This window comes from Doryrhamphus excisus, chromosome 15 (genome assembly GCF_030265055.1).
Source record: "Doryrhamphus excisus isolate RoL2022-K1 chromosome 15, RoL_Dexc_1.0, whole genome shotgun sequence".
In the NCBI taxonomy this organism is placed as follows: Eukaryota; Metazoa; Chordata; class Actinopteri; order Syngnathiformes; family Syngnathidae; genus Doryrhamphus; species Doryrhamphus excisus.
In genome coordinates, this window is record NC_080480.1 from 13,465,849 (window position 1) to 13,493,764 (window position 27,916).

Here is a 27,916-nt window from a genome sequence, read left to right on the forward strand (position 1 = left end):
TTTAGGTAATTGGTTATTTTTAGCCTTATGCATTATTTTAGCTGTTTGAAGATGAACTATATCAGCAAGTTTTAGTATTTCTGATTTTAGAAATAAGGAGTTAGTATGTTCTCTGTAGGCGGCATTATGGATTATCCTTAATGTGTGGATTTTGATGATCGGAATGAATCATGGAAGGTAACACTGAATCAAATGAGGTGATAAATGTGGTAAATGTAATAAGTCCCTACATCAACAATAAATTACACATTGTAATTTTTTTTTCTAATTTAAAAATATAGTAAGATGGGCTTGTGAATGTTGGAAATACTTCACAGCGGAGTGGGCGTACCTGAAAGCGAGGCGTGGGTGGAATAAATTAAACAGACCGTTTGGGTGGGAAGCAGACAATCTATGGAAATGCTGCAGAAAGAGGTGCAGAATCCGGAATCCTGTGAGGGTTATTGTGTGTACCTGCTCTATAGGAGTCCACAACTCAATATGAGCATAATAGCATAATTCTTTCCAATAATGAGAATTCATTTGAACAAGACATTTATAAACTTTGTATTCAATTATAGTTTCCATATCTCAGCATGAATCCATCCATCTGTGTTTATTCAAATTAAATTACATTGAACACCTATTAAAATTGTTCTATATATATTTTATGTATGTATATATGTTGAAATATTGTAGTAGTAATGTAGTATGTTTATATTTTACTTATTTTTTTATCATCTGCTTGTGATGATTTTCTTTAGTACCTCATAATAAAGGATTATAGTGTATATGGGCGGATGTATTCAAATTAAATTACATTGAACACCTATTAAAATTGTTCTATATATATTTTGTGTATGTACGTATATATGTTGAAATATTGTAGTAGTAGTGTAGTATGTTTATATTTTACTTATTTTTTTTGAATCAGCTGCTTGTGATGATTTTCTTTAGTACCTCATAATAAAGGATTATATTGTATATGGGCGGATGTATTCAAATTAAATTACATTGAACACCTATTAAAATTGTTCTATATATAGTTTATGTATGTATATATGTTGAAATATTGTAGTAGTAATGTAGTATGTTTATATTTTACTTATTTTTTTAATCATCTGCTTGTGATGATTTTCTTTAGTACCTCATAATAAAGGATTATAGTGTATATGGGCAGATGGATTCAAATTAAATTACATTGAACACCTATTAAAATTGTTCTATATGTATTTTATGTATGTATATATGTTGAAATATTGTAGTAGTGTAGTATGTTTATATTTTACCTATTTTTTGAATTAGCTGCTTGTGATGATTTTCTTTAGTACCTCATAATAAAGGATTATAGTGTATATGGGCGGATGGATTATGGCCAGAACATAATTAAACAAATACCATAAAAGTTAATGACTGTTATGTACAGCCTACAAAGCAACAAAAAAAGCCACAACCATGGAATTCAGTCCTAATAACTACACCATAGCTTCCATACAACGTGAATGCATTCATGTAAAACTAAATGGAATGCAGTCTATGAAAAATTGTATAGTCAAACGTTATCAATGCTACAAAATGTCTTGTAGCGACGGACACGGGCGAGTGAGATCTTTTAAGAGCACGGTTGGTGAGCCTGTCATTTCTCTGGTGCATCTCTGCAGCATAGCACACCAGCCTATCGACTAACACTCTATCTTCCTCCCAATAGGAGCTTTGGGCTCAGCAGGCTGCTGTCCCTCCAAATGTATCACCCTACTCAGGAAGGAAGGAGGGGAATAAAATGCCATAAGACATGCTTGCTCACAGAGTGTGTTAGGCTGTGGACCAAACATTTAAAAAAAAAGATTTGCTTGGAGTGGTTCACTTAATGTTTACACCGGTATTTTCATTGGTCATTGTTCCAATGAACATGGCCATAAATGAAGGACTTTAATGTGACATATTGTATTACAGTATGACGTAATTCATTGGCTAGTGCTGTTTAACACCGCTCTGTCTTTGGTTCATCTAGACATAGACATAGACTTTCTTTATTGTCATTGCACAATAACACAGCAGTGAAATTGCCAGCGAAATGTTGTTGCCTGGCTCCCGTAGAATAAATAATAATAATAATAATGTGGTGAATAAATAGATACATAACATTCACATTTGAACTCAAGTAAAACAAACCACCAGTTTTGTGCACTTGTTTGATGCACAGCAGAGTTTGGATAATAATAATGGTAATGGTAATGGTTTTAATTCATTTGAACATGCATCAGATTACAATTGAATGCATCCCATAATCAGTTCACAGTTCCACATGTCCAAAAGGAGTAGGAAGAAGCAAAGCTTATTAAATCCTACCCCTCCATCTGGTACTTTTACAATCAGTAACTGTTATATTTGTTCACTTCCTGCCTTTCTAAGATAATTTAAGTTTAGGTTTTTTTTTTACATTATTTTATTTTAAATTACTTTATTTTATTTTACATTACTTTATTTTATTTTTAATTATTTTCTTTCATTCTATTTTGTTTTATTTTAAATAACTCTACTTTAAATTACTTGACTTGACTTGACTCTACTACCAGGTGATGACCATCCAATGACATAATGGGTACCATAGTAAGTGTCAATATAGTGATATGTATAGCACATCATGACTGGTTCAAGACTCTTCATCCTTGTATTTTGCAAACACCAACTGCTTGTAATAATACATTTTATTGGTATAGCGCTTTTCAAAATACTCAAAGACGCTTTACAGAAAAAATGTAGTTGAATAAAAGCAAGTAAACAGAGTAAAAGATTAAAGACATTAAGACATTAAAATACAACATGAATTAGTTTATATACAGCTAAAACATGGGTAAAAGCGGGGCACAGCATCAGGTATAAAAAGTTAGACTTTAAAAACAGATTTAAAGAGGTAGGGTTTTAGTTGTTTTTTGAAACTGGGAAGGTCAGGTCAAACATGGAGCGAATGGGGCAAAGAGTTCCAGAGGGTGGGTTACCCCAGGTTCCCCAGGTATGGATGATTCCATCCATACTAGCAGAGCATACTTGACAACATGAACGCACCCTAAAAGAGACAAAAAGAGACCGGGCTGTTTAAAAGAGTCAGGTGGGAAAAAAAAGAGGAGAGCGAGAGACAAATGGGAGGCAGAAATTGGGTTTGCACTGATAGTGTGAGAGGAGAAAGGAAGAGATAAAAATCATGGCTGGAATGATTCTATTTCCATATCAATCACTTCCCAGGAGATCACAGATGTGGCTTTGGAACAGGTGGCTTGGCCAGCCTACAAAGAGGATGTGGGGGGGTGATTTTTGTTCATTTATTTTTTTATTTTTTTTACCCCCCCTGCCAAATACACCACACAAACACACACGTCAGCATAAATGTTTAGTCCCCCTCCTAGTCATAATCTACAATGTAGTATTCCACTCCTACATCATAATCACGCATGATAATACAGTTTTGTGTTTTGTCTACAGGGTCCTCGGGGTCTTGTCGGCCCGAGAGGGCCCCCAGGACCACCTGGCCAACCGGTAAGTCCACATGGCCTGGATTACAAGATCAATATGAACATTCTAATTCCACCTTTTATCTGTCTTGTCAGGGAATCAGTGGAGTGGATGGAGTCCAAGGGTCAAAGGGGAACCTGGTGAGTTTTCTTCATCATTACATTTTTAATGTTTAGCATTAGCATAACAGAGATAACGCAATATTGAGTACTGAAAGAGTTACAGATACTGTTAATGGAAATGATGTTGCTTGCTGATAGGGTCCACCAGGAGAACTGGGACCTCCGGGACAACAGGGAAATCCGGGACCACAGGTACCAGCTCTGTGTGAAATATAAAATTACATCTTGTAATACTCATTCATTCATTTTCTACCGCTTATCCTCACAAGGGGTGCTGGAGCCTATCCCAGCTGTCATTGTAGTGGTCCATTTTGTGGTATACCAGGGGTGTAAAAAGTGTGGCACATTCTAAAATTCTAAAAATAACATACAACAAGTATTTTTTTAAAAAGAAAGGAAAAAACAGCATTAATTTTATAAGATAAAAAGTCAAAATAATGAAAGAAAAAAGTTGTATTCCCATGAGAAAAAAAATTAATTTCATGAAAATAATACTACAATGTTATGGGGAAAAATATTGCCATTTTAGTAACGCATAGTTGAAATGGCAATGAATAGCCTTATCATAAAGCCACATAAAACAAGTCAACAAAAAAATCAAAAATATTATGGAAATAAATAATTATGATTTTTTTTTAAATCACAAAAAACAGCTGGCTGCTGTAATTTTACGAGAATATTAAGAGAAAAAAAGTTGCAATTTTATGAGAATAACCTTGCAATATTTTGAGGAAAAATATTATTTTAGTAGCATAGATATATGCTGAGTAAGAATATTTTTTTTATTCATAATATTATGAGAAACATCCATCTATTTTCTATGCCGCTTATCCTCAACAGGGTCGTGGGGGTATGCTGGAGCCTATCCCAGCTGATTTTGGCCAAGAGGCGGGGTACACCGTGGACTGGTCGCCAGCCAATCACAGGGCACATATAGACAAACATTCACACTCACATTCATACCTATGGACAATTTGGAGTCGCCAATTAACCTAGCATGTTTTTGGAATGTGGGAGGAAACCGTAGTACCCGGAGAAAACCCACGCATGCACGGCGAGAACATGCATTGAACTTGGGTCGCCTACCACTCGTCCTCCGTGCAGCCCTAATTTTTAATATGTATATATAAATATACAGTATATGTCCAATTTTGGCTGTTTGGATGAAAACCGATATGTCCGACTCTAATTTTTCGAAACCGAGACCAACCGATATGTGTAAAAAAGTTCATATCATGAAACAATTCATATATTTCATCCAAAAAGAACGATGGTTAGGATGCTTATTTAAACCATGAAAACATTTAGGACGCTTTTCAAGCATTAGAACCGAGAACTGTTAAGAACTGGAATCGGAATAAGGAATCGGAACCTGGAATTGTTGAAATGGAAACAATGCCCAACCCTATTCTGCACTTACCACTCACCCTATATATTTTTTTGTAACTTTTTATTTCAATTATTATTAAGCATTCTCACATAGAGTACTTTGCACTGCAAACAAACATTTACAGTACACATCAACACTATCAACCTAGCCTTGGTGGTCTTGTGACTTGACTTGACGCGTACCCAATTGACGCTTTTGTTCTGCCGCAGGGATTGCCAGGACCCCAGGGTCCCATCGGGCTCCCGGGAGAGAAGGTGGGTGGCATGTCTCTCACTTTTATTTCTGGAATTAAACCCTTGACCTCTTCACCCGCTGTCGCTATACGCTCAGGGGCAAGTCTAGCAGCAGCGGCGGTGAAGGACGGTACAACTCAACTAACCACTGACAGGATTGATGCAGACAGCAAATCAATCCCTAAAAAAAAATAACATCAGACATTATGGACGGCCTTGGCTTTTGTGCATCAAGAAGCCCGACTGATAAGACAAAAAAAATAGAGGGACAAAGACGACTTTTTGTTTTTTAAAATGTGTTTGATTGAAGGGCAGCAACAAAGCATATTTGGGTGTATGAATATGAAATGATATGCTGTTCTCTGCAATACAGGGTCTCCATGGGAAACAGGGTATGCAAGGAATACCAGGCATTGACGGCCCCCCTGTAAGTGCACACAAAATATACTTTATAATATAACCGTGTATATACATACTCTATATGTACAGAATGCACTGTACATGTATGTGACTACTACGCATACAGTAATTATTATATAAATAGTAAAGTAACTGTACTGTAAATGTTGTGAAATTTACATCTAAAATTGCACCAAATTCCATTTTGCATGTTTTTTGTTGTCTTTTTGTTGTCTTTTTGTGTGTGATGCCATCATAGTACAGGACCAGTGATGGCAACATGTAGGATGATAACCATAGAACAGGAAACGGCAAAACAGGAAAGTAGTACATGTCCAGGCTGCTCAGTACAAATGGTGCCAATAAGTCAACAATAACAATTGTAAGACAGTTAAGCCTGATTATAAAGGTTAATAAATATTAATAAATAATAATACATTTTATTTGTATAGCGCTTTTCAAGATTTACAGAAAAAATGGAGTTGAATAAAAGCAAGTAAAAGACATTAAAATCCAACATTCATTGGTTTCTACACAGCTAAAACATGGGTAAAAGCAGGGCACAGCAGCTATAAAAAGTATAAAATGTATAGTATAAAAAAGTATAAAAATGTTTCAATATGGCCAGAGTTTGACCCTAGGACAGACTAATTTGATTGACATTATTTCCAATGAGGGAAACCATCTTCAAAGTTCCACCGTATCTGATTATATTACAAAAAAATGTCAAAATATAGGTTCATGCTTTATAATATAGCAGTGTATATATACATACTCTATATGTACAGTATATACTGTACATATATGTGACTACTATGCATACAGTAATTATTATATAAATAGTGAAGTAACTGTACTGTAAATGTTGTGAAATTTACATCTAAAATTGCACCAAATTCCATCTTGCATGTTTTGCTTTTTTGGTGTATTTTTGTGTGTGTGATGCCATCATAGTACAGGACCATGGCAACATGTATGATGTTAACCATAGAACAGGAAAGAAGTACATGTCCAGACTGCTCAGTACAAATTATGTCAATAAGTCAACAATAGCAATTGTAAGACAGTTAAGCCTGATTATAAAGGTAAAAAAAATAAAATAATAATACATTTTATTTGTATAGCGCTTTGAGTAAAAGATACTTTTTTATACCTGACTGCTGTGCCCCGCCCCGCTTTTACTCATGTTTTAACTGTGTATAAACGAATGAATGTTGTATTTTAACGTATCTTTTACACTGTTTACTTGTTTTTATTCAACTCCATTTTTCTGTCAAGTGTTGAGTATTTTGAAAAGCGCTATACAAATAAAATGTATCATTATTATTATTAAAATACAACATTCATTGGTTTATATACAGCTAAAACATGGCTAAAAGCAGGGCACAGCAGGTATAAAAAGTATAAAATGTATAGTATAAAAAAGTATTAAAATGTTTCAATATGGCCAGAGTTTGACCCTAGGACAGATTAATTCGATTTACATTATTTCCAATGAGGGAAACCATCTTCAAAGTTCCGCCGTATGTGATTACATTACAAAAAAAATATCAAAATATAGGTTCTTACTTGATGCTCCTTTCCATTACGCCGCATCACGTTTTAATGGAGCCTGACTCCGCCTATCCTCTTGTTATACTGCCTAGCTGCAGCCAGAAAATCCAATCAGAAATCCTGCAGTGTATTTACAATAGCGCTGCTGCTAACCCATTCTCTTGCTGCAGGGTCACCCAGGAAGAGAGGGCCCCCCAGGAGACAAAGGCATCCAAGTGGGTAACTGCATGTCACAGACTGGTTCACTCTATAGTGTGATAGTAAAATATAAGGGTTATACTCTATATACTGTGTTTAAATGACAGTCTGTGTTGATTGTGCTTAGAACAACATCACATATAAATATGTATAATGTGTCATATGCAGGGAGTACCAGGCATCCAAGGGCCAATTGGGTACCCAGGGACCCGTGGAGTCAAGGTGAGACGTCCACTATAAATCATTCTACACACACTATTCTATATTGTACTTCATTTGGTGGACAAGCTGTTTTTTTGTACCTATAAGTGACAAGTGACAGATGGACAGAAACTCCTTGCTTCTCAAGGGGACATCCGACAAAGTGCATGGACAGGAGGCATGGCACATTTAGATAGATTGCGCGTGTGTGTGTGTGTGTGTGGCGGGGGGGGGGGGTAATTGTGTTGTGCCTTTTATGTTTTAAGTGTAGTGGATAAATGGCTTTCAAATAAGATAAGCTTTGTAGTAAAAATCTTGCCCGAAATTTGATATATATATATTGAAACAATACATATTTGTCTCCTATTATTCAAATAAAATTATTTAAAATATATTGAAAAAAATGCATGAATACATATATTTTTTATTATTTTAAATTAAAACATGAATATACACGTACATATATTCCATTTATATTTATTTATATTTTTATATTTTATATTCAATACATATATTTTTTATTATTTCAAATTAAAACATGAATATACACGTACATATATTCCATTTATATTTATTAAAATTTTATTTTTATATTTTGTATTCAATTTTTTACAGTAAAATGATTACATACATTACGTGCATTTTTCAAATACATACATTTCAATGCATTGTGCCCAATGAAGTGGCCAGTGTGTTGACGTGCACACCCACCAATGGTAGCTTATTATTTATTGACTTATTAATTATTATTGTTGTGCCTTTAAGTTTTAAGTGTAGTGGATAAATGGCTTTCAAATAAGATAAGCTTTGTCGTAAAATCTTGCCCGATATTTGATATATATATATTGAAACAATACATATTTGTCTCATATTATTCAAATAAAATTATTTAAAATGTATTGAAAAAAATACATGAATACATATATATTTTTTATTATTTTAAATTAAAACATGAATATACACATACATATATTCCATTTATATTTATTTATATTTTTATATTAAATTTTTACAGTAAAATGATTACCGTACATTTTTCAAAGACATTTCAATACATTGTGCCCAATGAAGTGGCCAGTGTGTTGACGTGACCACCCACCAATGGTGACTTATTAAATCTTAAGTTTTCTTTATTTTTTTTAAAGGGGGCAGACGGTGTTAGAGGTTTAAAGGGCAGCAAAGGAGAGAAGGTGAGTTATGCAGAAGACAGATTTTGATATCACAATAGCGTAATCATGGCATTTTATTTACTTTCCTCTCCCTCATTAGGGAGAAGATGGCTTCCCTGGCTTCAAAGGGGACATGGGCCTCAAGGGAGACCGGGTGAGTGCCCCCTTACAAGTCAAGTTATTGTCTCTGCAGAGTAAATGCCCATTTTCTCACCCTACACTTTCAGGGTGATAGTGGGGTTCCGGGTGCCCGTGGAGAGGATGGACCAGAGGGGCTAAAGGGCCAAGAAGGAGCCATGGGAGATACAGGACCTCTTGGGATTGCTGGTGAGAAGGTATGGTGAAAGGTCCCGTTGTAGAGGTCCCACAATATAGGTCCTTTTATGCTTTTCTGACCTATAAATGTTGTTACTGCATTGCAATCTCTTGTTAAACGATGCTATGTCAGCTAACAAGCTGTTCATCAGAAGTGAGGCCTGAAAGCAGTTGTGGTTGACTCTGCATGCTGGGTTTTTTTAACACTAGGTACCACTGATGTCACTGCAATGGGCATGCCCAGTTTTGCAAATGTTTCCAACAGGCAAAGCTAATTTTGTTTAGCTGAGGCAAGCATCAGACAGAAACGATTGGAGTTTCTGATTCCCGGAAAATATGCTCATGTGTCAAATGGGCCAATATGAAGCAGGACTATCCGCCAAACTCTTGCTGAAGTCTGACGTCTTTCCAACGTTACTTGGTTGGAGAGTCAGAAGAGCAAAAATATAAGTAACAATTCCAGTGTCCTTATTTTGAACCCCAAAAAGGGTTCGGCAGCTGTCCAGAAGTCCTTGAGAGCACTTTGGACCAATCACAGTGGCGGAGGTGGAGAAAATTACACGGACCATTTGGGCAGGATGCAGGCAACACAAGGAAAAACTTCAGGGGGAGGCACAGAGTCTGGAAGATCTTGAAAGCTTTCTGCGTGGGTTATTGTGTGTACCTGCTCTATAGGAATCCACTACCCGAAAATGAGTATACAGTAAACCTCGGATATATCGGATTCAATTGTTCCCACTGGTTTTGTCCGATATAAGCGAAATCCGTTATATGCGTATACCGAAAAATGTCTGTTTTACGCATATATCGGATTTATATACGGTATATGCGTAAATCGGATTTTATCCGTTATAAAAAGGCACTTCCTTGACTATGTTTCCAATGTACCTGGACACACAGGCAACGGTGCAAACGCTGCAAATGACGTTGTATAGCGGCCTGTCACAATTCGGCGAATCGGAGCACCACGATGCGGCCATCCGATATATGCGAGGGAAATTTAATGGAAATGTATTGGAGCGGGACTGGAGATTTTGTCCGAAATAGGCGAAATCCGTTATAAAAAAATCCGATATATGCAATGAATTTTTATTGGAAATGCATTACAGAAAAATCGGTTCTTTTTTATCTGTCCGTTGTGAGTGAATTTCCGATATATCCGAGTCCGATATATCCGAGGTTTACTGTAGTAGGTTTCCTTTAAAGCTGTGTAGCGAAGCCAGCTTTTTATTTCCAATATCATAAGAACCCAAAACTTGAACGTGACCACTTGAACGCCTCTTCTATCATAAGTAGGACAAACAAGAAAGGGGGATGATACATTTTCATGCAATGTCTCTTCAGGGTCACCTTGGAGTACCAGGACTGCCTGGATACCCGGGACGTCAAGGGTCTAAGGTAATCTAGCATTTGTTGTCTTTCCAAATGGTGCGTCTCGGAGCGGATTACGTCTGAAATGATGATCGATTCGCTCTTTTATTAACAGATCATTAGCGCCACCATTTCATTCCGCGGCTGATGAATGGCGTATTTAAAGACCGTGTTGTCTCATGAATTAGATTTGCTGTAATTTGATACAGTGGTTAATTATGCATTGATGAGACACTGGAGGCGGTGGGTGATGGAGCGAGGCTGATTAACCTCTTTTGCGTCTCTCCAGGGATCAGTCGGCTTCCTGGGTATGGTTGGAGCCCCGGGAGAGAAAGGACGAAGGGTGAGAACTCCCTCATATCGAAATCGACATCCCGTAGCTTTAAATATTAAGAGCCAATAAAAATGTATTGATAATTAACCTGCAATCTTTTTCATGCAGGGTCCAGCTGGCCAGGCGGGATCTGGAGGTCAAAGAGGTCCTAATGTGAGTGGAGATATGGATGCCAAGCCGACATATATTATGATTTTTTATTGCTACTGTTAGATACACACAGTTAAACCGTGATAGGAGGGCAGCCACTGTGGTCATTTTCCACCTTGAGGTGAATGATTGCTTGTTCTTCCCACCAGGGAGCCAGAGGGGGAAGAGGAGCAAGAGGTCCCACTGGGAAGCCTGGAGATAAGGTCATTTTTGGACGCCGTATTTAAATCAAATAGACAACAGCGTTTACATGAATGTGAACTAAAAGCGAGTAAGAAGGAGCGCTTTTGTCACATTTATTTAATTTATTCCAACAGGGTTCAGGAGGACAAGATGGCCCTCAAGGATCCCCTGGGGAACTGGTAATGTCTTGACTCATAAGTGCCAGAATACTATGGTCATTTTCGATAACCTCCGCTCAAAACTATCATTAATTTGAGTCACACAAGAAATATTGTATTTTATTTATTGCTTCAGGGTCCCCAAGGGCCACAGGGAAGGCACGGAGAAACAGGACCAAAAGGACCAACTGTAAGTAGACATTTTATTTATTTTATACATTTTGATTTACTTCAAATAACAAAAAAAAAAAACACATTTTCAGGGTCCGCCTGGTAAAGATGGACTCCCGGGTCATCCTGGCCAGAGAGGCGAGCCTGTAAGTACAAAAAAGTTTCAGACTTTGACTTTATGACATTTCAAAGGATAAAAAAAAACATAACTCACGTCTTTAATTAAACTACAGCATGTCTTCCACTCTAATATATGCCAGGCATTAGTCAATCGCTGGGTCTGTCGTCCATATGAATAGATAAATGTAGATTTTTTTTCCCTCAAAAATAGGTGAGGTGATACCAATGCTACCGTTTAATGAGACAATGACAATATAATCACATATAAACAATACATTTTTATCATATATTTTCATTAATTCATTCATTTTCTACCGCTTATCCTCATGAGGGTTGCGGTAGGTGCTGGAGCCTATCCCAGCTGTCTTTGGCTGAGAGGGCGGGGTACACCCTGGACTGGTGGCCAGCCAATCACTGGGCACATATAGACAAACAACCATTCACACTCACATTCATACCTATGGACAATTTGGAGTTAGCATGTTATTTGGAATGTGGGAGGAAGCCGGAATACCCAGAGAAATTAATGACCATTAAATAATTATTTAAAAAAAATTCAAAATAAAATAAAAATAAAAAATTATATAAAATATAAAACTAAAAATCTAAATAAATATAAATGGAATATATGTATGGGGAGAACATGCAAACTCCACACAGAGATAGCCGAGGGTGGAATCGAACTCGGGTCTCCTAGCAGTGAGGCCCACGTGCTAACCACGGGTCCACCTTGCAGCCCTATCATATATTTTTTCATCTTTAAATTATTTTTTGTTAATTTATTTCTATTTTTAGTATATATTTTTGTATTACAAACAGTATTATTCTAAATATTTTAATTTGTTTTGTTATATAAAGTAATTTTAAAATATTGCAATTTATTGAAAAAAATCATTACAAAATTAAAATAAAATACATTTCATATTATAAATTTTATAAATAAATGTATATATTATAAATATATTTGTATATGGGCCTCTAAGCTAACAACATTTGACCTAAATGTTTGTACTTATTAGGGCTTCCAAGGCAAAACTGGTCCTCCAGGCCCACCAGGTGTTGTAGGACCACAGGTAAGAGCGTTATACTTACCTATACTTATATTTTACCACCATCCAATACTACTTGAAAACTGTACTGTACTGTACTGTAGGGAAAATCTGGTGAAACTGGACCCACTGGAGACAGAGGTCATCCTGGTTCACCAGGACCACCTGGTGAGCAAGGACTACCTGGATCAGCTGGAAAGGAAGGAACCAAGGTGAGTTGTTTTTCATCATAATTAGTTTGCTGTATCACTTCATCATCAGTCTTTTAGAAGAACACCCAAGGACGTACTCTGAATAGTGCCACAGCATTCTAACATTTTAGTCTGGGAGGGAATTGAACGTGAATAAAGGAATCATTCCAAAAAGATTAATATTCTTTCATCATATGACTCCCAAGTGTCTGCTCGCCACTTGCTTTTTTTTCTCCTTCTAATCATGTGTGTTCATGTGGTTTCCAGGGAGACCCAGGCCCACCTGGAGCACCGGGAAAGAGCGGCCCAGCGGGTCTCCAAGGATTTAGAGGAAGCAGAGGGATCCCTGGTGCGACGGTAATGAAAAATCTCATTCGCGGACAGGAAGTTGTGCTAAAATGTGTAGCATTTCATGACAATATGGTTGAGATGTCTTGATGCCACAATACTGAAAATCAGACGGTTTGATTGCAAAGTTGCATGTGTCTCCCCCCCCCACAGGGTCCTGCAGGCTTAAAAGGAGGAGAGGGTGTACCGGGTGTTGCAGGGCTCATTGTAAGTCCTCACTTCACACACTTAGGGTGTCTAGCAGTGATGTCATTTTAGGGGGGGGCTTCAGTCCCCCTAAAATGTTCTTAAGTAAATACTTATTTAATTAAATAATAATTTGTAAATACCAGGGTTCAATTCCACCCTCGGCCATCTCTGTGTGAAGTTAAAACAGGAAAACAACATCCATATGTGACACATACATGCTGCATGGTGGATGAGTGGTTAGCGTACAGGCCACACAGCTAGAAGACCTGAGTTTGATTCCTCTCTCCTTACTCTGTGTGGAGTTTGCATGTTCTCCCCGTGCATGCGTGGGTTTTCTCCGGGTACTCCGGTTTCCTCCCACATTCCAAAAACATGCTAGGTTAATTAGCGACTCCAAATTGTCCATAGGTATGAATGTGAGTGTGAATGGTTGTTTGTCTATATGTGCCCTGTGATTGGCTGGCTGGCGACCAGTCCAGGGTGTACCCCGCCTCTCGCCCCGAAGACAGCTGGGATAGGCTCCAGCACCCCTCGCGACCATCGTGAGGAAAAAGCGGTAGTGAATGAATGAATATTTGTAAATAATTTGATATTTTTTAATATATATATATATATATACATATATTTTTTTTAAATCTCTGACAAATTTCATAATCGGGCAAGAGCAGGCTAATAAGCAAGCCAATAAGCAGGCTAATACTAGCCTACTACTACTACTACTAGTAGTAATAATCAGAAGAAGAAGAATGATGATAGTAATAATAGGCTAATTAATAATATAATAATGATTATTATATAATTGATCACTGTCCACTGGACAGAATGGTTGCAGAACTTAGCAGTGGTTTTGCAGTGTACATTGAGTGTATTCATTCATTCATTCATTCGTTTTCTACCACTTATCCTCACAAGGGTCGCAGGGGTGCTGGAGCCTATCCCAGCTGTCTTCGGGCGAGAGCCAGCCAATCACAGGGCACATATAGACAAACAACCATTCACACTCACATTCATACCTATGGACAATTTGGAGTCGCTAATTAACCTAGCATGTTTTTGGAATGTGGGAGGAAACCGGAGTACCCGGAGAAAACCCACGCATGCACGGGGAGAACATGCAAACTCCACACAGAGATGGCCGAGGGTGGAATTGAACCCGGGTCTCCAAGCGATGAGGTCTAACGCTAACCATATTGTGTGTACTTGTGTAAATTTAATGGTGGCCTAAAACAATTGAATATCTCGACTAAATCTGTCCAAAAGTAGGAAAGTTATATCCCGGTTCTTGTTCGTTATTTGTTTTTTGGATTTTTTGGGATTTTTTGGATTGCCTAGTGATTCCCCTGGTGTGTAGAATGCTAACACTATTAGCATGAAAATGAAATATAGGTTCGGATATGTGTCGGTTGTTTCTGCTGATTATGATATCAGTGCACGTGTGATGGCAACAAGCTTACCCGCTCAGTATGTCCACGGTCTCGGACTCGGAGTCGCTCACAATGAGTGTACCTGAAGCAAAATAAGAAGCTACTGTTATTATAGGGATGTTTATGCCACATACAAATGTGCAACTTTCCAAATCCTACCATTATTTCATTGGATACTGACCCCTAGGGCGCCACCGGAGAGAGGGGACCCGACGGGCCAGCTGGTGCTATAGGACAGCCAGGGCGGCCTGGCAATGTGGGCCCCGCAGGGCCGCTCGGAGATAAAGGCGAACCGGTAAGATTTTTCCAAAATTCCCAGTCCAGTTTGATGATGCTTTGTGAGCATAACAGATTGGATGGCTTTGTTCTTCAGGGAGACAAGGGACCCGTGGGGCCAGCTGGACAAGATGGGGAACACGGACCTGTGGGGCTGCCAGGGCCTGTGGGACCTCCTGGGCCACCTGGAGAAGATGGAGACAAGGTTTTTTTTTATATTCTTGTCACTGGAGTTGTACCTTCAAATATTTAGATTTTGCAGTGAAAACAGTCCCTTGGAGTCAAATATGGGAATACTTTGAGGACTAGAGAATGACTCCTACTGTGCTGACACTTGTACATTTGTCCTCCCAGGGTGAGACAGGAGGACCCGGTCAGAAGGGAAGCAAGGGAGATAAAGGAGAAGCAGTGAGTATGAATTTCGACTCGCATCAGCGGGAGGTAGAGAACATCCCGACTTCCTAATTGGTTTGGGACAACTCATTATGATAACACTTAGTCTTGACAATGCACCCTGCTGTATAATGAACAGATGGCTTTAATCAGTATTTAACACTCAGGCTCCCTTTTTAGGGCCCGCCAGGACCTATTGGAACTCAAGGACCTGCGGGACAGCCGGGATTGCACGTATGCCGCCAAAAGTCACGCAACAATGCAGGAATGTGGATGTGTTTAGGGGCGCTGATCTAACTTGTGCTTCAGGGAGCCGATGGTGAACCAGGTCCTCGTGGGCACCAGGGAATGAACGGGGCAAAAGGAGATGAAGGACTGAGGGGGTTTAAGGGAGCAAATGGTCCAGCGGGTTTACAGGTAATACGGAATACTGATTGCATCATCAAGATGTAGTATTGAATCCGTGTTTTCATGCACAGGGAATGCCAGGACTACCTGGAGAAAAAGGAGAGAGTGGGCATGTTGGCTCACTGGTGAGTAATTCATTCATTTTCTACTGCTTTTTCCTCACGAGGGTCGCAGGGGTCTTCGGGGGTACACCCTGGACTGGTGGCCAGCCAATCACAGGGCACATATAGACAAACAACCATTCACACTCACATTCATACCTATGGACAATTTGGAGTCGCCAATTAACCTAGCATGTTTTTGGAATGTGGGAGGAAACCGGAGTACCTGGAGAAAACCCACGCATGCACGGGGAGAACATGCAAACTCCACACAGAGATGGCCGAGGGTGGAATTGAACCCTGGTCTCCTAGCTGTGAAGTCTGCGCGCTAACCACTCGACCGCTGTGCAGCATTAAATTAAATTAAAGTAAAGTAAAGTAAAGTAAAGTAAAGTAAAGTAAAGTAAAGTAAAGTAAAGTAAAGTAAATTAAATTAAATTTTACAAGACACACAAAAACGTAAAAGACGTATAAATACATCTTTGGCGTCGATGGATAAATAAAAATGAATGAAGGATTAATTAATTTTGTGTGTAGATTTTGCTCCGTATCGCATTTTAACCATGAAGTTGTACTTATAATAAAAGCCTCCACTTTACGTCACCCCTTGCGGTAGAATATTTAGATGCGGTCTCCTTCAGGTCTTAAAAAAAAAACAAACTCTTTCCTCTTTTCCAATGGATGTTCCTGTACAGTACAGTATATTCCCAGTGAGCTGTGCCTGGAGCAGATTATGATATAATCTGCATCCGTGAGGAGCTGATGTCAGCTCAACATGAAAGAAAGTTGGAATTTGAGTGTCCGGTACTTTTTTTTTTTTTGCTTACGGCCATCATGTCTATATGCATATACCTCATTATTATTTATAAGCAATTTTCGAGGCAATGCAGATAAACTGTACGTTTCTTTTTCTTACTTTTAGGAGAGCAATAACAGAATAATGCAAAGACAGTAGTACACTAGGCAGCCTGTTACAGCTCATTACTTTCACAAAAGTAATGTTCTGCCTATACATTGTTCTATAGTGACGGATGATTGTGCTGCTTTGTCAAACTCATGAACCCTATTGCGGTCACAGGCTTTTGTACAACGCTTGAATGACAAATGATAGGTCGCTGTCTTGAATGTTGCATGGATGCATTGCTCTGACAAGATTAGTCTCAATATTGTTTTTCGATTTGATGCAAGATGGCAGACTGAAGAGCATATTTTTGATGTACTCTGACTGATCTACAGTATTGTCATACTGTGCACGCAAACCAACACAGTCTAAGGTCTGGGTCTCGTTCGTTGCAGTCCTACGCTGAAGAAAAACAACATGATGGATCTTATAGCTTCCACGTCTGTAGCCGAATGACGGATAGTTAGCAAAACTTCGGGCTATGAATAGCAAATATTAATGAAACCCTGCACGTCTCCCTATCGTTTCAATACCAAACAATTAATGTGATACTGCATTGTGTTTATAAGACAACAGAACCAAATTTCACATAAATAATAATACTAATAATAATACAAATTTAGTGTTAGCTGCAACAGTACATCCTCTGTTAAAGTTCCAGATGCTCTTGTAACTGTTGTAGCTGACATTGGGATTTGATTGATTTTGTCACAGGTAATATTTCAACAAAGTTTCTTTGTTTTGCCCCAATATCCATACGGTCCTTAGTGAACACTCACCCAACAGGCCCCTTTAACGCAGCAACGCAGTCATCGAGGCGCTGCAATGACGTCAGCCTCCCTCTGGGCTCTGTACTCTGGGCTCCTTTATGTTACTTGTCCTGCAAAGAACTGCTAGATGTTAAAATAGCAGCTATTTGAAACTCGTATTGGTACATGAATGTATATTTCCTAGATACCTTTTGAGTAGAATTTACAGTATATCTATTGTAGCATATTTGCCATTCACTTTAATTTGTCACAGGCCCCACGCTGAAGAAAAACAACATGATGGATCTTATAGATCCCACGTCTGTAGCCGACTGACGGATAGTTAGCAAAACTTCAGGCTATGAATAGCAAATATTAATGAAACCCTGCACATCTTCCTATTGTTTCAATACAAAACAATTAACGTGATACCTGCTTTGTTTTTATAAGATAACAGAACTAAATTGATTTTGTCACAGATAATATCGCTGCAAACAATGTTCCTTTGTTTTACCCCAATATCCATACGGACCTGAGTGAACACTCACCCAAAATGCCCCTTTAAAAGCCCAGCATATTAAAGTTTTTCCCATAAGGCATTGCATCTAAGCAACACAGTCAATGGGCCGCTGCAATGACATCAGCCTCCCTCTGGGCTCTGTACTCTGGGCTTCTTTATGTTACTTGTCCTGCAAAGAACTGCTCTTTTGGTACTAATGCATTATGGGTAGATGTTAAAATAGCTATTTCAAACTCGTATTGATACATGTATGTATATTTCCTAGATACCTTTTGAGTAGAATTTACAGTATATCTATTGTAGCATATTTGCCATTCACTTTAATTTGTCACAGGCCCGTAAAGGGAACTCACTCGGTCTATATCTGGACCGAGGCCCACTATTTGGTGATGGCTGCTCGACAGACACATAATATTGTGATATCTTGCATAATTGACGGACCTTTAAGAGGAAGTATCTGAGCTGTAACAGAAGCTAGGTAGTGCCTGTTGAAAACAATCGTTTGACCGCTATTTCAGACACCAGATGCTGTCGCTAACTATCCGAAAGTACAGGCTGGAGTAGCAATATCCCATAATTGTATGTGTAAAAAAAGTAATTTAATATCAGCCGGATTTTGTGGCATCTCGGGTAAGCGAGATTGCCACTCTTTAGTCTTCCGGCTCCAACACTTTATTATGTAAACTAACATCCAAATTGATGCAGTGTCCTGCAATCAACCGTCAGTGTTTTCACAAAAGTACGATAAAAGACACCAACTACAGGATGAGAAAAACCATCTTGGTGAATGAAAAGTGAAAATAGACACAAAAAGACTGGCATGAGGGCGACAGAGAGGAAGCACGCGGCGCAATGGAGTGGAAGGAAGAGGCGGGCCACTGGCTGCGAGAAGGAAGACGCCGTGACAGCTGCTAATCAGATTAGCCCAAGCCTTGGCTGACTAATGAGCATCCTGCTTTTGTGACAGTCATCTTCACTGCGCCGTCGACCATGAACACACGCTCCGGCAACTTCCTCAACCGCTTCCATGGCCAGATTAGGTTACGATACGGAGCCAAAAAAAAAAAAAAAAACACAATCGAGACCTTCATTCATGTCTGAACGTTACGGATGGAGAAGCCTCCCGAAACGTGTCCCCCATATGCTGCGTCACACGAGCTAGCTTCCTGTCTGCGTATCACACACCTCTCCAGCTGAGACACTGAGCTCGCTTACGGATTAATTGCTTGGCCCTCTGTAGAGCCGCAATGAGCAGTCCAATCACGTCCTCACGCTGTTGGCTGAGAGAATATGGTCCTGTTCATAACAGCCTTCTTATTACTAACAGCAGGTGACAGAGAGAGAGAGCGGCGATGGAGCAAATGAGAAAAATCAAACTCTGGGCATCGACGGGAATGACCTGTCTGGACTGGACATCTTTATCACGTCACTGATATTATTCATTCATTCATTTTCTACCGTTTATCCTCACGAGGGTCTACACTGGTCACCAGCCAATCACAGGGCACATATAGACAAACAACCATTCACACTCACATTCATACCTATGGACAATTTGGCGTCGCTAATTAACCTAGCATGTTTTTGGAATGTGGGAGGAAACCGGAGTAACCGGAGAAAACCCACGCATGCACAGGGAGAACGTGCAAACTCCACACAGAGATGGCCCGAGGGTGGCATCAAACTCGGGTCTCCTAGCTGTGTGGCCTGCACACTAACCACTCCCCCGCCGTGCAGCCCAAACTTAATTAATTCAGTATAATGGTATGCTTCGTGTTTACTTTGAGCCGTTCACACTGGGATTTTTGTCATGTGACCATCTTTGAAGATGGGTCTCGGCCTGTTGTTTGGTGCACACCAGGGATAATGGTGCTAACATTTGACCAAACAACCATGCTAGCATAGCATACGCATCAGAGTACATTTTAACTGTATTGATTAACTGTACTGATTACACTGGTCAGTTGTAGTCGCATTCATATTTTAGTAACCCTATCAAAAACATTTCATTTGTCTCTTTTACAGGGACCCCCGGGACAGCATGGACCCAGAGGCCCCCTAGGGCCAATTGGTGCAGAGGTAGGTAGCATCACATTCATTCATTCATTCGTTTTCTACCGCTTTTCCTCACAAGGGTCGTGGGGGGTGCTGGAGCCTATCCCAGCTGTCTTAAAGCGAGAGGCGGGGTACACCCTGGACTGGTCGCCAGCCAATCACGGGGCACATATAGACAAACAACCATTCACACTCACATTCATACCTATGGACAATTTGGAGTCGCTAATTAACCTAGCATGTTTTTGGAATGTGGGAGGAAACCGGAGTACCCGGAGAAAACCCACGCATGCACGGGGAGAACATGCAAACTCCACACAGAGATGGCCAAGGGTGGAATCGAACTCGGGTCTCCTAGCTATGAGGTCTCCGGGCTAACCACTGAACCGATCATTATTAATTTTTAATAAAAAAAAAAACACACAGCGCTACAGAGGCACATACGTACTAAATACGCTTTTTTTAACATGATTATTAGAGCCCTCCGTACATAAAATAACACCCCTATAGTCACTTTTACACTCCTTTTACCCAATATAATAGTAAAATAACTATATAATACTACATGTTTTTGGAATGTGGGAGGAAACCGGAGTACCCGGAGAAAACCCACGCATACACGGGGAGAACATGCAAACTCCACACAGAGATGGGTAGCATCACAATGGATCACAAACACCATCAAGCACATGTCAAACCTCCTCTATAAGACCTTCAGAGTCAGACTACCAGCCATCCATAATCATAGCCTTCTCAGCCAATCAGACGTTAGAAGAAAGGCACACTGACAAATGGCTAAAAAAGTGGAATAGTACATGCATACTGTTCATACACTGTAATCTAAAGTGAATACCAATATAAACAAGCTTTCTATTCAGCCCCTAACTATTAAATATGTCATAATTTAGTGTCACTGAAACAGCTTATTAATGTTCACCCAGCTGGAAAAATATGCAATATTCAAAAGATAGTCGGTTGCATGCCTGAGTAATTCATAAAGGCAACATGGTGGTTTAGCAAATGATCACTCACAGACCATTTCAATCTCAGGACATAACATTTACTATCCTTTACTATACAATGCATGGGTGTCCAAAGTGCTATAAACTATCTATAAAGTACATACTACATAGATAGATACTAGATAGATACTAGATAGATACTAGATAGATAGAGATAGATACTAGATAGATAGATACTAGATAGAGATAGATAGATAGATACTAGATAGATAGATACTAGATAGAGATAGATAGATACTAGATAGATAGATACTAGATAGAGATAGATAGATACTAGATAGATAGATACTAGATAGAGATAGATAGATACTAGATAGAGATAGATAGATACTAGATAGAGATAGATAGATACTAGATAGATACTAGATAGAGATAGATAGATACTAGATAGATAGATAGATAGATAGATAGATACTAGATAGAGATAGATAGATACTAGATAGATAGATACTAGATGATAGATACTAGATAGATAGAGACTAGATAGATAGATACTAGATAGATAGATACTAGATAGATAGATACTAGATAGATAGATACTAGATAGATAGATACTTGATAGAGACTAGATAGATAGATAAATACTAGATAGATAGCTAGATAGATACTAGATAGATATATAGAATCAAATCAAATCAATGTACAGTGTAAACAGTAAATTGCACAAATTTAAATAATTTTGAATAAATAATAATTTTATTTGAATAATAATTTTACTTTACAGATTGTTTTTTTTTTATTTTATTGACCTGTTGTTGACTCTAGAAATATAACTAAACAATAAAATATATTTTTTAAGTTTAAAAAAAAAATGACAAAAAGGCATAATGGCCCTCCATTTTTTAGAATGCGACCCTCGGTGGGACACCCCTGGTCTAAGGACAAAGTCCAGACATATCCTGATACACCGCAGACGTTTAGAGAGTATAGTTTCTTCGATTGGACTGCAGCCTCCCATCTGCCTTTGCAAGTTGAATTATTAAAAGAGTCTAAGGATATAATCCTCCACACAGATTCTATTTACTGCTGTATTAATCATTCAGAAGTATGAAGACTATCATCCCAGAGAGGTGGTTATATTTACCCCAGTAATGGCTGTCCATCTCCAGCCTCACTCTGGTCAATTATTCAGCATGGGAGTGCAGTAAGCCGAGATGGAGAGTCAGCAGCTGCACAGACGGCGTGATCCATAAATGGACCTATACGAGTGGTAGTGGGGTGAACGGGATGTTAGCGCATGATGAGAGCAGCCGCCAGCCAGCGGGAGATCACTCGGCTTCAGCGAGAACGTGCTTTTTCTTATTCGGTTTGTCTAAAGGCAGCGAATGCGGCGTGAATGCAAATATGAGCCTTGAAAAAAGAGGACAAACAGCAGCCAGCTGACTCTGCATCCACGCTGCAAACATGACATTTAATGTTTGGTTTTTTCTGGGAGGCAAAAAAGTAGAAAAGAATGGATGTTTGAAAGCCGTCCTTGGAGGTACCATTCCAATCCATTAAATCTACAGTAAGTGTGGAGGCAAATTGGCAAAGGCAAATTGCCACTGGAGCGAGGTCAGAAGACGGTGACAAAAGCTGTGGTTTGCAGGCCAGGGATGGCCACGCTTTTTCCTCTGAGGGCCGCATACTAAAAAATCTAAGGATGTGGGGGGCCAATACCATTTGACATTTTTCAAACCAACCCAATAAGTTATATATATTTAAAGCTTTCTCTTATAGGTGAAAAAGCTAATTTCAGGCAAATTTTTTTTTTTTGCTGTTATTAATTTTCAAATACAGAACATTTCGATTTTGTCTCATAATTTTAAATTTTTTTTCCCAACCTAATTTTATGAAAACCGCGACTATATTTTGTGTTTTGCTTGTTTCTCAACAAGAAGACTTAAAAAAAATTCAACTTTATGGTTCTAAACATTTTTTTTGCCATAATCTTACAACTTTTTTCTCTTAAGATAGATAAATAAATAATATTTATTTAATTATAACATTTATTATATTATTTTAAATATATTATTATATTTAATAATTATTAATTAAATAATATAATTATATTAGAAATATTAATATTTAATTAATAATATTTATTAATATATACATATGAAAATATATACATATTTTTAAGCCAAGTTGTAATATAATAATAATAATAATACATGTTATTTATATAGCGCTTTTCAAAACACTCAAAGACAATTTACAGAAGAATGGAGTTGAATAAAAGCAAGTAAAGAGAGTAAAAGATACATTAAATAAACATAAATAAATATTATATATTATCAATATTTATATAATATTATAAATATTACAAATGAACATATTATAAATATTATGATAAACAGAACAAGAATTAAGTTGTAATTTTTGGAAAATTAGTTTGGGAATAAAGTCAATTTATAAGAAAGTTGTGAATCCCAGGCTGTGTGGTCAGTACAATCCCAGTACAAGTCCCACTTAGATACCGCTGCTCGAACCCTGCTCTATGTGGTCAAAGGACTCCACATCATTGAAATCATACCCTATCTAGACTCACCCTTGACGTGGCTCGGACATCTAGTCCAGACGCCTCCCTGGTGAGGTGTTCTGGGTATGCCCAGCCGGTAGAAGACCCTGGGGCAGACGTAGGACACGCTGGGGGGCGGGATTATGTTTCCTAGCTGGCCTGGGAACACCTTGGTGTCCTCTCGGTGGAGCTGGAGGAGGTGGCTGGGGACCATGAAATCTGGGCTTTCCTACTGAGACTGCTGCCCCTGCGACCCGGGACCTGGATAAGCAAAGGAGGATGGATGGATGGATGGGTCTAAGGGAAAAATCTAAGGGAAAATTTTAACCTAAAAAACATGAACAAAGCTAAAAACCTTCAGTATTTCTGTGTTGTGGAACGGATTGAGTTAGGAAATCAAAGAAAGTACAAAAATGAGGAAGTTCAATAAACAATACAAGCATTTGATGTTTGATGACACCAATAATGCTACTGTAGGTCTAACCAGTCTTAACCAGGATTGTGTAATGTGCTCACTGTGATTGCGTGCACGTTCGAGATGAATTAAACCATTACCAAATTCTCCACTTCTTCTCTGCTTTCATTTTGCGCCCGCTCCTCTTTGCAGCTATTTATGGTATTCTGTCTTTCAGGGTGCAGCCGGAATCTCTGGTGGAGTTGGTCAGCCAGGACCTCCTGGAGAAAAGGTCAGCATGTCTTATTATAACTATGTACATTCTTACATTTGTATGTTTTTTTTTTTACTTTTCTAGGGTGAGGATGGAGAGGCTGGAGACCCGGGCCCGGTTGGGGAAACCGGAACTGCTGTGAGTCAAATTCTCTCTTTAGCTTCATTTGATATTTATGTCTTCCTTTGTAGCTTCGTGACTGCATGTGATGTCCTTGCAGGGCGTTAAAGGAGATGTGGGGGAGAAGGGTGACTCTGGAGCGCCTGGTACAGCTGGACCTCCAGGAATTAGAGGAACACCAGGGGATGACGGGCCTAAGGGCAATATTGTATGTTTGTCTCTATCACTAACGTATAAAAGATTGGTCGATATTAGCCACTGAATGACCGATTCATTTGTATCCCAAAGGGCCCGAATGGATTCCCAGGAGACACAGGACCCCGTGGAGAAGCTGGTGTCGGTGTAAGCATCTAAGATATCATTCCACTGCACTACATGAGCTCCACATTCTACTTGGTCGGTCATTCCACTGCACTACATGAGCTCCACATTCTACTTGGTCGGCAAAGTTCTAACATTTGAGGAAACACGGCTTAAAAGGACGGTTAGCGTACCTTATTGCTGGACGCTACAGTATTATATTCCAGTCTCCACTTACTACTGACTGCCCTCAATCTCCACTTGGATAAAATGTGTCTCCTTACAGTAGAAATAAATACAAGACACCCCTCATCCACTGTTAGTGTTATTTTTTTCGTCTTAGTCAACTAATTCCTGTACTATAACATCATTTAGGGCAAAGAAGGTGGACCAGGACCTAAGGGTGACAATGGAGAACCTGGCAAAGCGGTGAGTTGTTTTCATATTTGCGTTTGGCATTCATTCATTCATTTTCTACCGCTTATCCTCACGAGGGTTGCGGGGGTGCTGGAGCCTATCCCAGCCGTCTTCGGGCGAGAGGCGGGGTACAGCCAATCACAGGGCACATATAGACAAACAACCATTCACACTCACATTCATACCTATGGACAATTTGGAGTTGCTAATTAACCTAGCATGTTTTTGGAATGTGGGAGGAAACCGGAGTACCCGGAGAAAACCCACGCATGCACGGGGAGAACATGCAAACTCCACACAGAGATGGCCGAGGGTGGAATCGAACTCGGGTCTCCTAGCTGTGAGGTCTGCGGGCTAACCACTCAACCGATCATTATTAATTTTTAATTTAAAAAAGGTATACACAGCGCTACAGAGGCACATACGTAATAAATACAATTTTATGTATGGAGCCCTCCATACATAAAATAACACCCCTATAGTCACTTTTACACTCCTTTTAAAATAACTACTACATATATACTCCTGTTTGGATCGTTTCCTGTATTTTAAATACAAAAGAAAATCCTCTCCAGTTGGGTGGAAGTTTGCATAATTTTCCCGTCATTCATTCATTTTCTACTGCTTATCCTCACAAGGTTCACGGGGGGTACTGGAGCCTATCCCAGCTGTCTTGGGGCGAGAGGCGGGGTACACCCTGGACTGGTGGCCAGCCAATCACAGGGCACATATAGACAAACAACCATTCACACTCACATTCATACCTATGGACAATTTGGAGTCACCAATTAACCTAGCATGTTTTTGGAATGTGGGAGGAAACCGGAGTAACTGGAGAACATGCAAACTCCACACAGAGATGGCGGAGGGTGGGATTGAACTCGGGTGTGAGGTCTGCGAGCTAACCACTCGTCCACCGTGCAGCCCGTTTGGCATTACATGGATTAAAAATGTTTCTATCACCTGCAGGGACCCCTAGGAGCCTCCGGAGAACCAGGTCCTCCAGGACCTCCTGGACGTAGGGTAAGGCTATTGAGTACGCTCGTCTGTTCTTTCCATCAACATATTCCATGTGTTGACCTTCTTAGGGTCATGTGGGTGCGGCAGGAAGTGAAGGGAAGCAAGGAAGGAAAGGAGACAAGGTAAGGATGGTGGTGTTAAGCCATGTAAGATGGTTGTCTTCACGGTTACTCCTTGTTGCGTGGTAGGGAACAATCGGCACGCAAGGTCCAGTGGGCAAAACAGGCCCTGTGGGACCACAAGGGCACCCGGGGAAGTCTGGCCCAGAGGGGCTTCAAGGAATTCCAGGCCCTGCGGTCAGTACAATATAAGTCCCTAACTGGGTCTGCTGGTCCCGTATTAAGATATGATGTAATTAGCTTTTCATTTGTTTTATGTGAAGGGTGAGCAAGGCTTAACTGGTGAACCAGGACAAATTGGACCACCGGGGCCGTTGGTAAGATCACAAGAACAGCGCTAATGAACTAAAGCAGGCTTATGATGATTAAAAAAATCAGGTGTCAAATCCAACTTAATCCCATTCAAAAAGCTTCATGATTGAAGTGGATAACTTCCTGTTTTCATTTAACAGGGACCACCGGGACTTCCAGGATTTAAAGGGGACACTGGAATACAGGGAGAAAAAGTAAACACCAGCAACCCTAGTAAACGGGATCGGTCTAAGTCCTGGAACACAGTAGAGATGAATAACTATAAGTATGTCTTTAGGGTCATGGTGGGTTGATTGGACTCGTGGGCTCCCCGGGAGAACCCGGAGAGAAAGGTGACCGTGGCCTGCCTGGTGTCGATGGTGCACAGGGGCCTAAAGGAGATGAGGTATGGAGAATTGCAACATGGGATATGATTGCTCGAATACCAGCCGTAAAGTACTTGTCCTTGTACTACTTATCCACAGGGTGTTACTGGCACACCTGGTCCCACGGGGCCACCGGGACCACCTGGTCTGTCGGTAGGTTACAGTTACAATTCTATTAGTATTGTGGTATTTATGTACTCAACTACACAGTTGGGGGTAACGCATTTCAAATAAGATTATACAATACTACCCGTTTCCATGATGCATTTATGGACTGTAATTTCCAGTTCATGAGACGCACCGGTGTTTAAGCCACTCCCAATACATTATAAATTATACTCTAAGCCGCACATGTCCACGCCCTAAAAACACATATTGTGGCACGCACAAGTCCGTGAAGACGAGGCAGCTTTTTATTTGACAGGCGCCAATCATGAGCTATGACAAAACGATCTAATCAACCCATCGGAAGTCGCAGGAGGTACTCAATATAATAGACTGACTTAGTGTCATCTTCGAAATAATGCTAAAATCATCACACAACAACTTAACATTCAAAAGGTAGCTAAGAAATATACAAGACAGTTACCAATAAGAGTTTTTTAAATAAAAATAAAAACACAACAGCTATTTTAACTTCTTCCCATAATGCATTTTAACTTCTTCCCGTAATGCATTATTCCCAGCAGAGCAGTTAACTGGCCAATGGCAGCCGGGGCCACCAGAGGGAGTTCATTAAACAACAACACACAAATAGTGTTTTGATGACAAGACACAATTAGTATAATGACAGCAAGAGTCATCTTTGATATAATGCTAAAATCATCACACAGCAACTTAACATTCAAAGGGTAGCTAAGAAATATACAAGACAGGTACCGATAAGAGTTTTAAATAACAGCTATTTTAACT

General features: G+C 39.4%; 1 protein-coding gene and 1 long non-coding RNA gene across 16 annotated transcripts in view; one reads left to right on the forward strand and one right to left on the reverse strand.

Moving 5' to 3' along the window:
* col5a3a (collagen, type V, alpha 3a) overlaps positions 1 to 27,916 on the forward strand; it is a 168,148-nt gene that overhangs the window by 134,289 nt on the left and 5,943 nt on the right. For all 6 annotated transcript variants that reach the window (XM_058050244.1, XM_058050243.1, XM_058050242.1 and 3 more), the window contains 40 exons: positions 3,460 to 3,513; positions 3,585 to 3,629; positions 3,750 to 3,803; positions 5,211 to 5,255; positions 5,608 to 5,661; positions 7,358 to 7,402; positions 7,554 to 7,607; positions 8,732 to 8,776; positions 8,856 to 8,909; positions 8,983 to 9,090; positions 10,415 to 10,468; positions 10,731 to 10,784; positions 10,884 to 10,928; positions 11,075 to 11,128; positions 11,243 to 11,287; positions 11,403 to 11,456; positions 11,530 to 11,583; positions 12,577 to 12,630; positions 12,711 to 12,818; positions 13,065 to 13,154; positions 13,299 to 13,352; positions 14,946 to 15,053; positions 15,132 to 15,239; positions 15,389 to 15,442; positions 15,608 to 15,661; positions 15,737 to 15,844; positions 15,907 to 15,960; positions 20,132 to 20,185; positions 24,316 to 24,369; positions 24,436 to 24,489; positions 24,572 to 24,679; positions 24,760 to 24,813; positions 25,147 to 25,200; positions 26,158 to 26,211; positions 26,277 to 26,330; positions 26,397 to 26,504; positions 26,591 to 26,644; positions 26,780 to 26,833; positions 26,917 to 27,024; positions 27,104 to 27,157. In XM_058050244.1, the coding sequence (XP_057906227.1) occupies positions 3,460 to 3,513; positions 3,585 to 3,629; positions 3,750 to 3,803; positions 5,211 to 5,255; positions 5,608 to 5,661; positions 7,358 to 7,402; positions 7,554 to 7,607; positions 8,732 to 8,776; positions 8,856 to 8,909; positions 8,983 to 9,090; positions 10,415 to 10,468; positions 10,731 to 10,784; positions 10,884 to 10,928; positions 11,075 to 11,128; positions 11,243 to 11,287; positions 11,403 to 11,456; positions 11,530 to 11,583; positions 12,577 to 12,630; positions 12,711 to 12,818; positions 13,065 to 13,154; positions 13,299 to 13,352; positions 14,946 to 15,053; positions 15,132 to 15,239; positions 15,389 to 15,442; positions 15,608 to 15,661; positions 15,737 to 15,844; positions 15,907 to 15,960; positions 20,132 to 20,185; positions 24,316 to 24,369; positions 24,436 to 24,489; positions 24,572 to 24,679; positions 24,760 to 24,813; positions 25,147 to 25,200; positions 26,158 to 26,211; positions 26,277 to 26,330; positions 26,397 to 26,504; positions 26,591 to 26,644; positions 26,780 to 26,833; positions 26,917 to 27,024; positions 27,104 to 27,157 (2,574 nt within the window). The remainder of the gene's footprint in view (positions 1 to 3,459; positions 3,514 to 3,584; positions 3,630 to 3,749; positions 3,804 to 5,210; positions 5,256 to 5,607; positions 5,662 to 7,357; positions 7,403 to 7,553; positions 7,608 to 8,731; positions 8,777 to 8,855; positions 8,910 to 8,982; positions 9,091 to 10,414; positions 10,469 to 10,730; positions 10,785 to 10,883; positions 10,929 to 11,074; positions 11,129 to 11,242; positions 11,288 to 11,402; positions 11,457 to 11,529; positions 11,584 to 12,576; positions 12,631 to 12,710; positions 12,819 to 13,064; positions 13,155 to 13,298; positions 13,353 to 14,945; positions 15,054 to 15,131; positions 15,240 to 15,388; positions 15,443 to 15,607; positions 15,662 to 15,736; positions 15,845 to 15,906; positions 15,961 to 20,131; positions 20,186 to 24,315; positions 24,370 to 24,435; positions 24,490 to 24,571; positions 24,680 to 24,759; positions 24,814 to 25,146; positions 25,201 to 26,157; positions 26,212 to 26,276; positions 26,331 to 26,396; positions 26,505 to 26,590; positions 26,645 to 26,779; positions 26,834 to 26,916; positions 27,025 to 27,103; positions 27,158 to 27,916) is intronic.
* The window catches only part of LOC131103776 (uncharacterized), a 49,320-nt gene continuing 32,673 nt past the window's right edge, over positions 11,270 to 27,916 (reverse strand). For 7 of the 10 annotated variants that reach the window (XR_009119674.1, XR_009119673.1, XR_009119670.1 and 4 more), the window contains 6 exons: positions 24,239 to 24,358; positions 23,714 to 23,944; positions 17,617 to 17,717; positions 14,940 to 15,219; positions 14,789 to 14,840; positions 11,270 to 12,798 (listed from right to left, as the gene is read on the reverse strand). This is a non-coding gene — a long non-coding RNA (uncharacterized LOC131103776). Of the gene's footprint in view, positions 12,799 to 14,788; positions 14,841 to 14,939; positions 15,220 to 17,616; positions 17,728 to 18,250; positions 18,286 to 23,713; positions 23,945 to 24,238; positions 24,359 to 27,916 lie in introns of all 10 variants that reach the window. The other 3 variants (XR_009119675.1, XR_009119677.1, XR_009119676.1) reach the window with 3 other exon arrangements.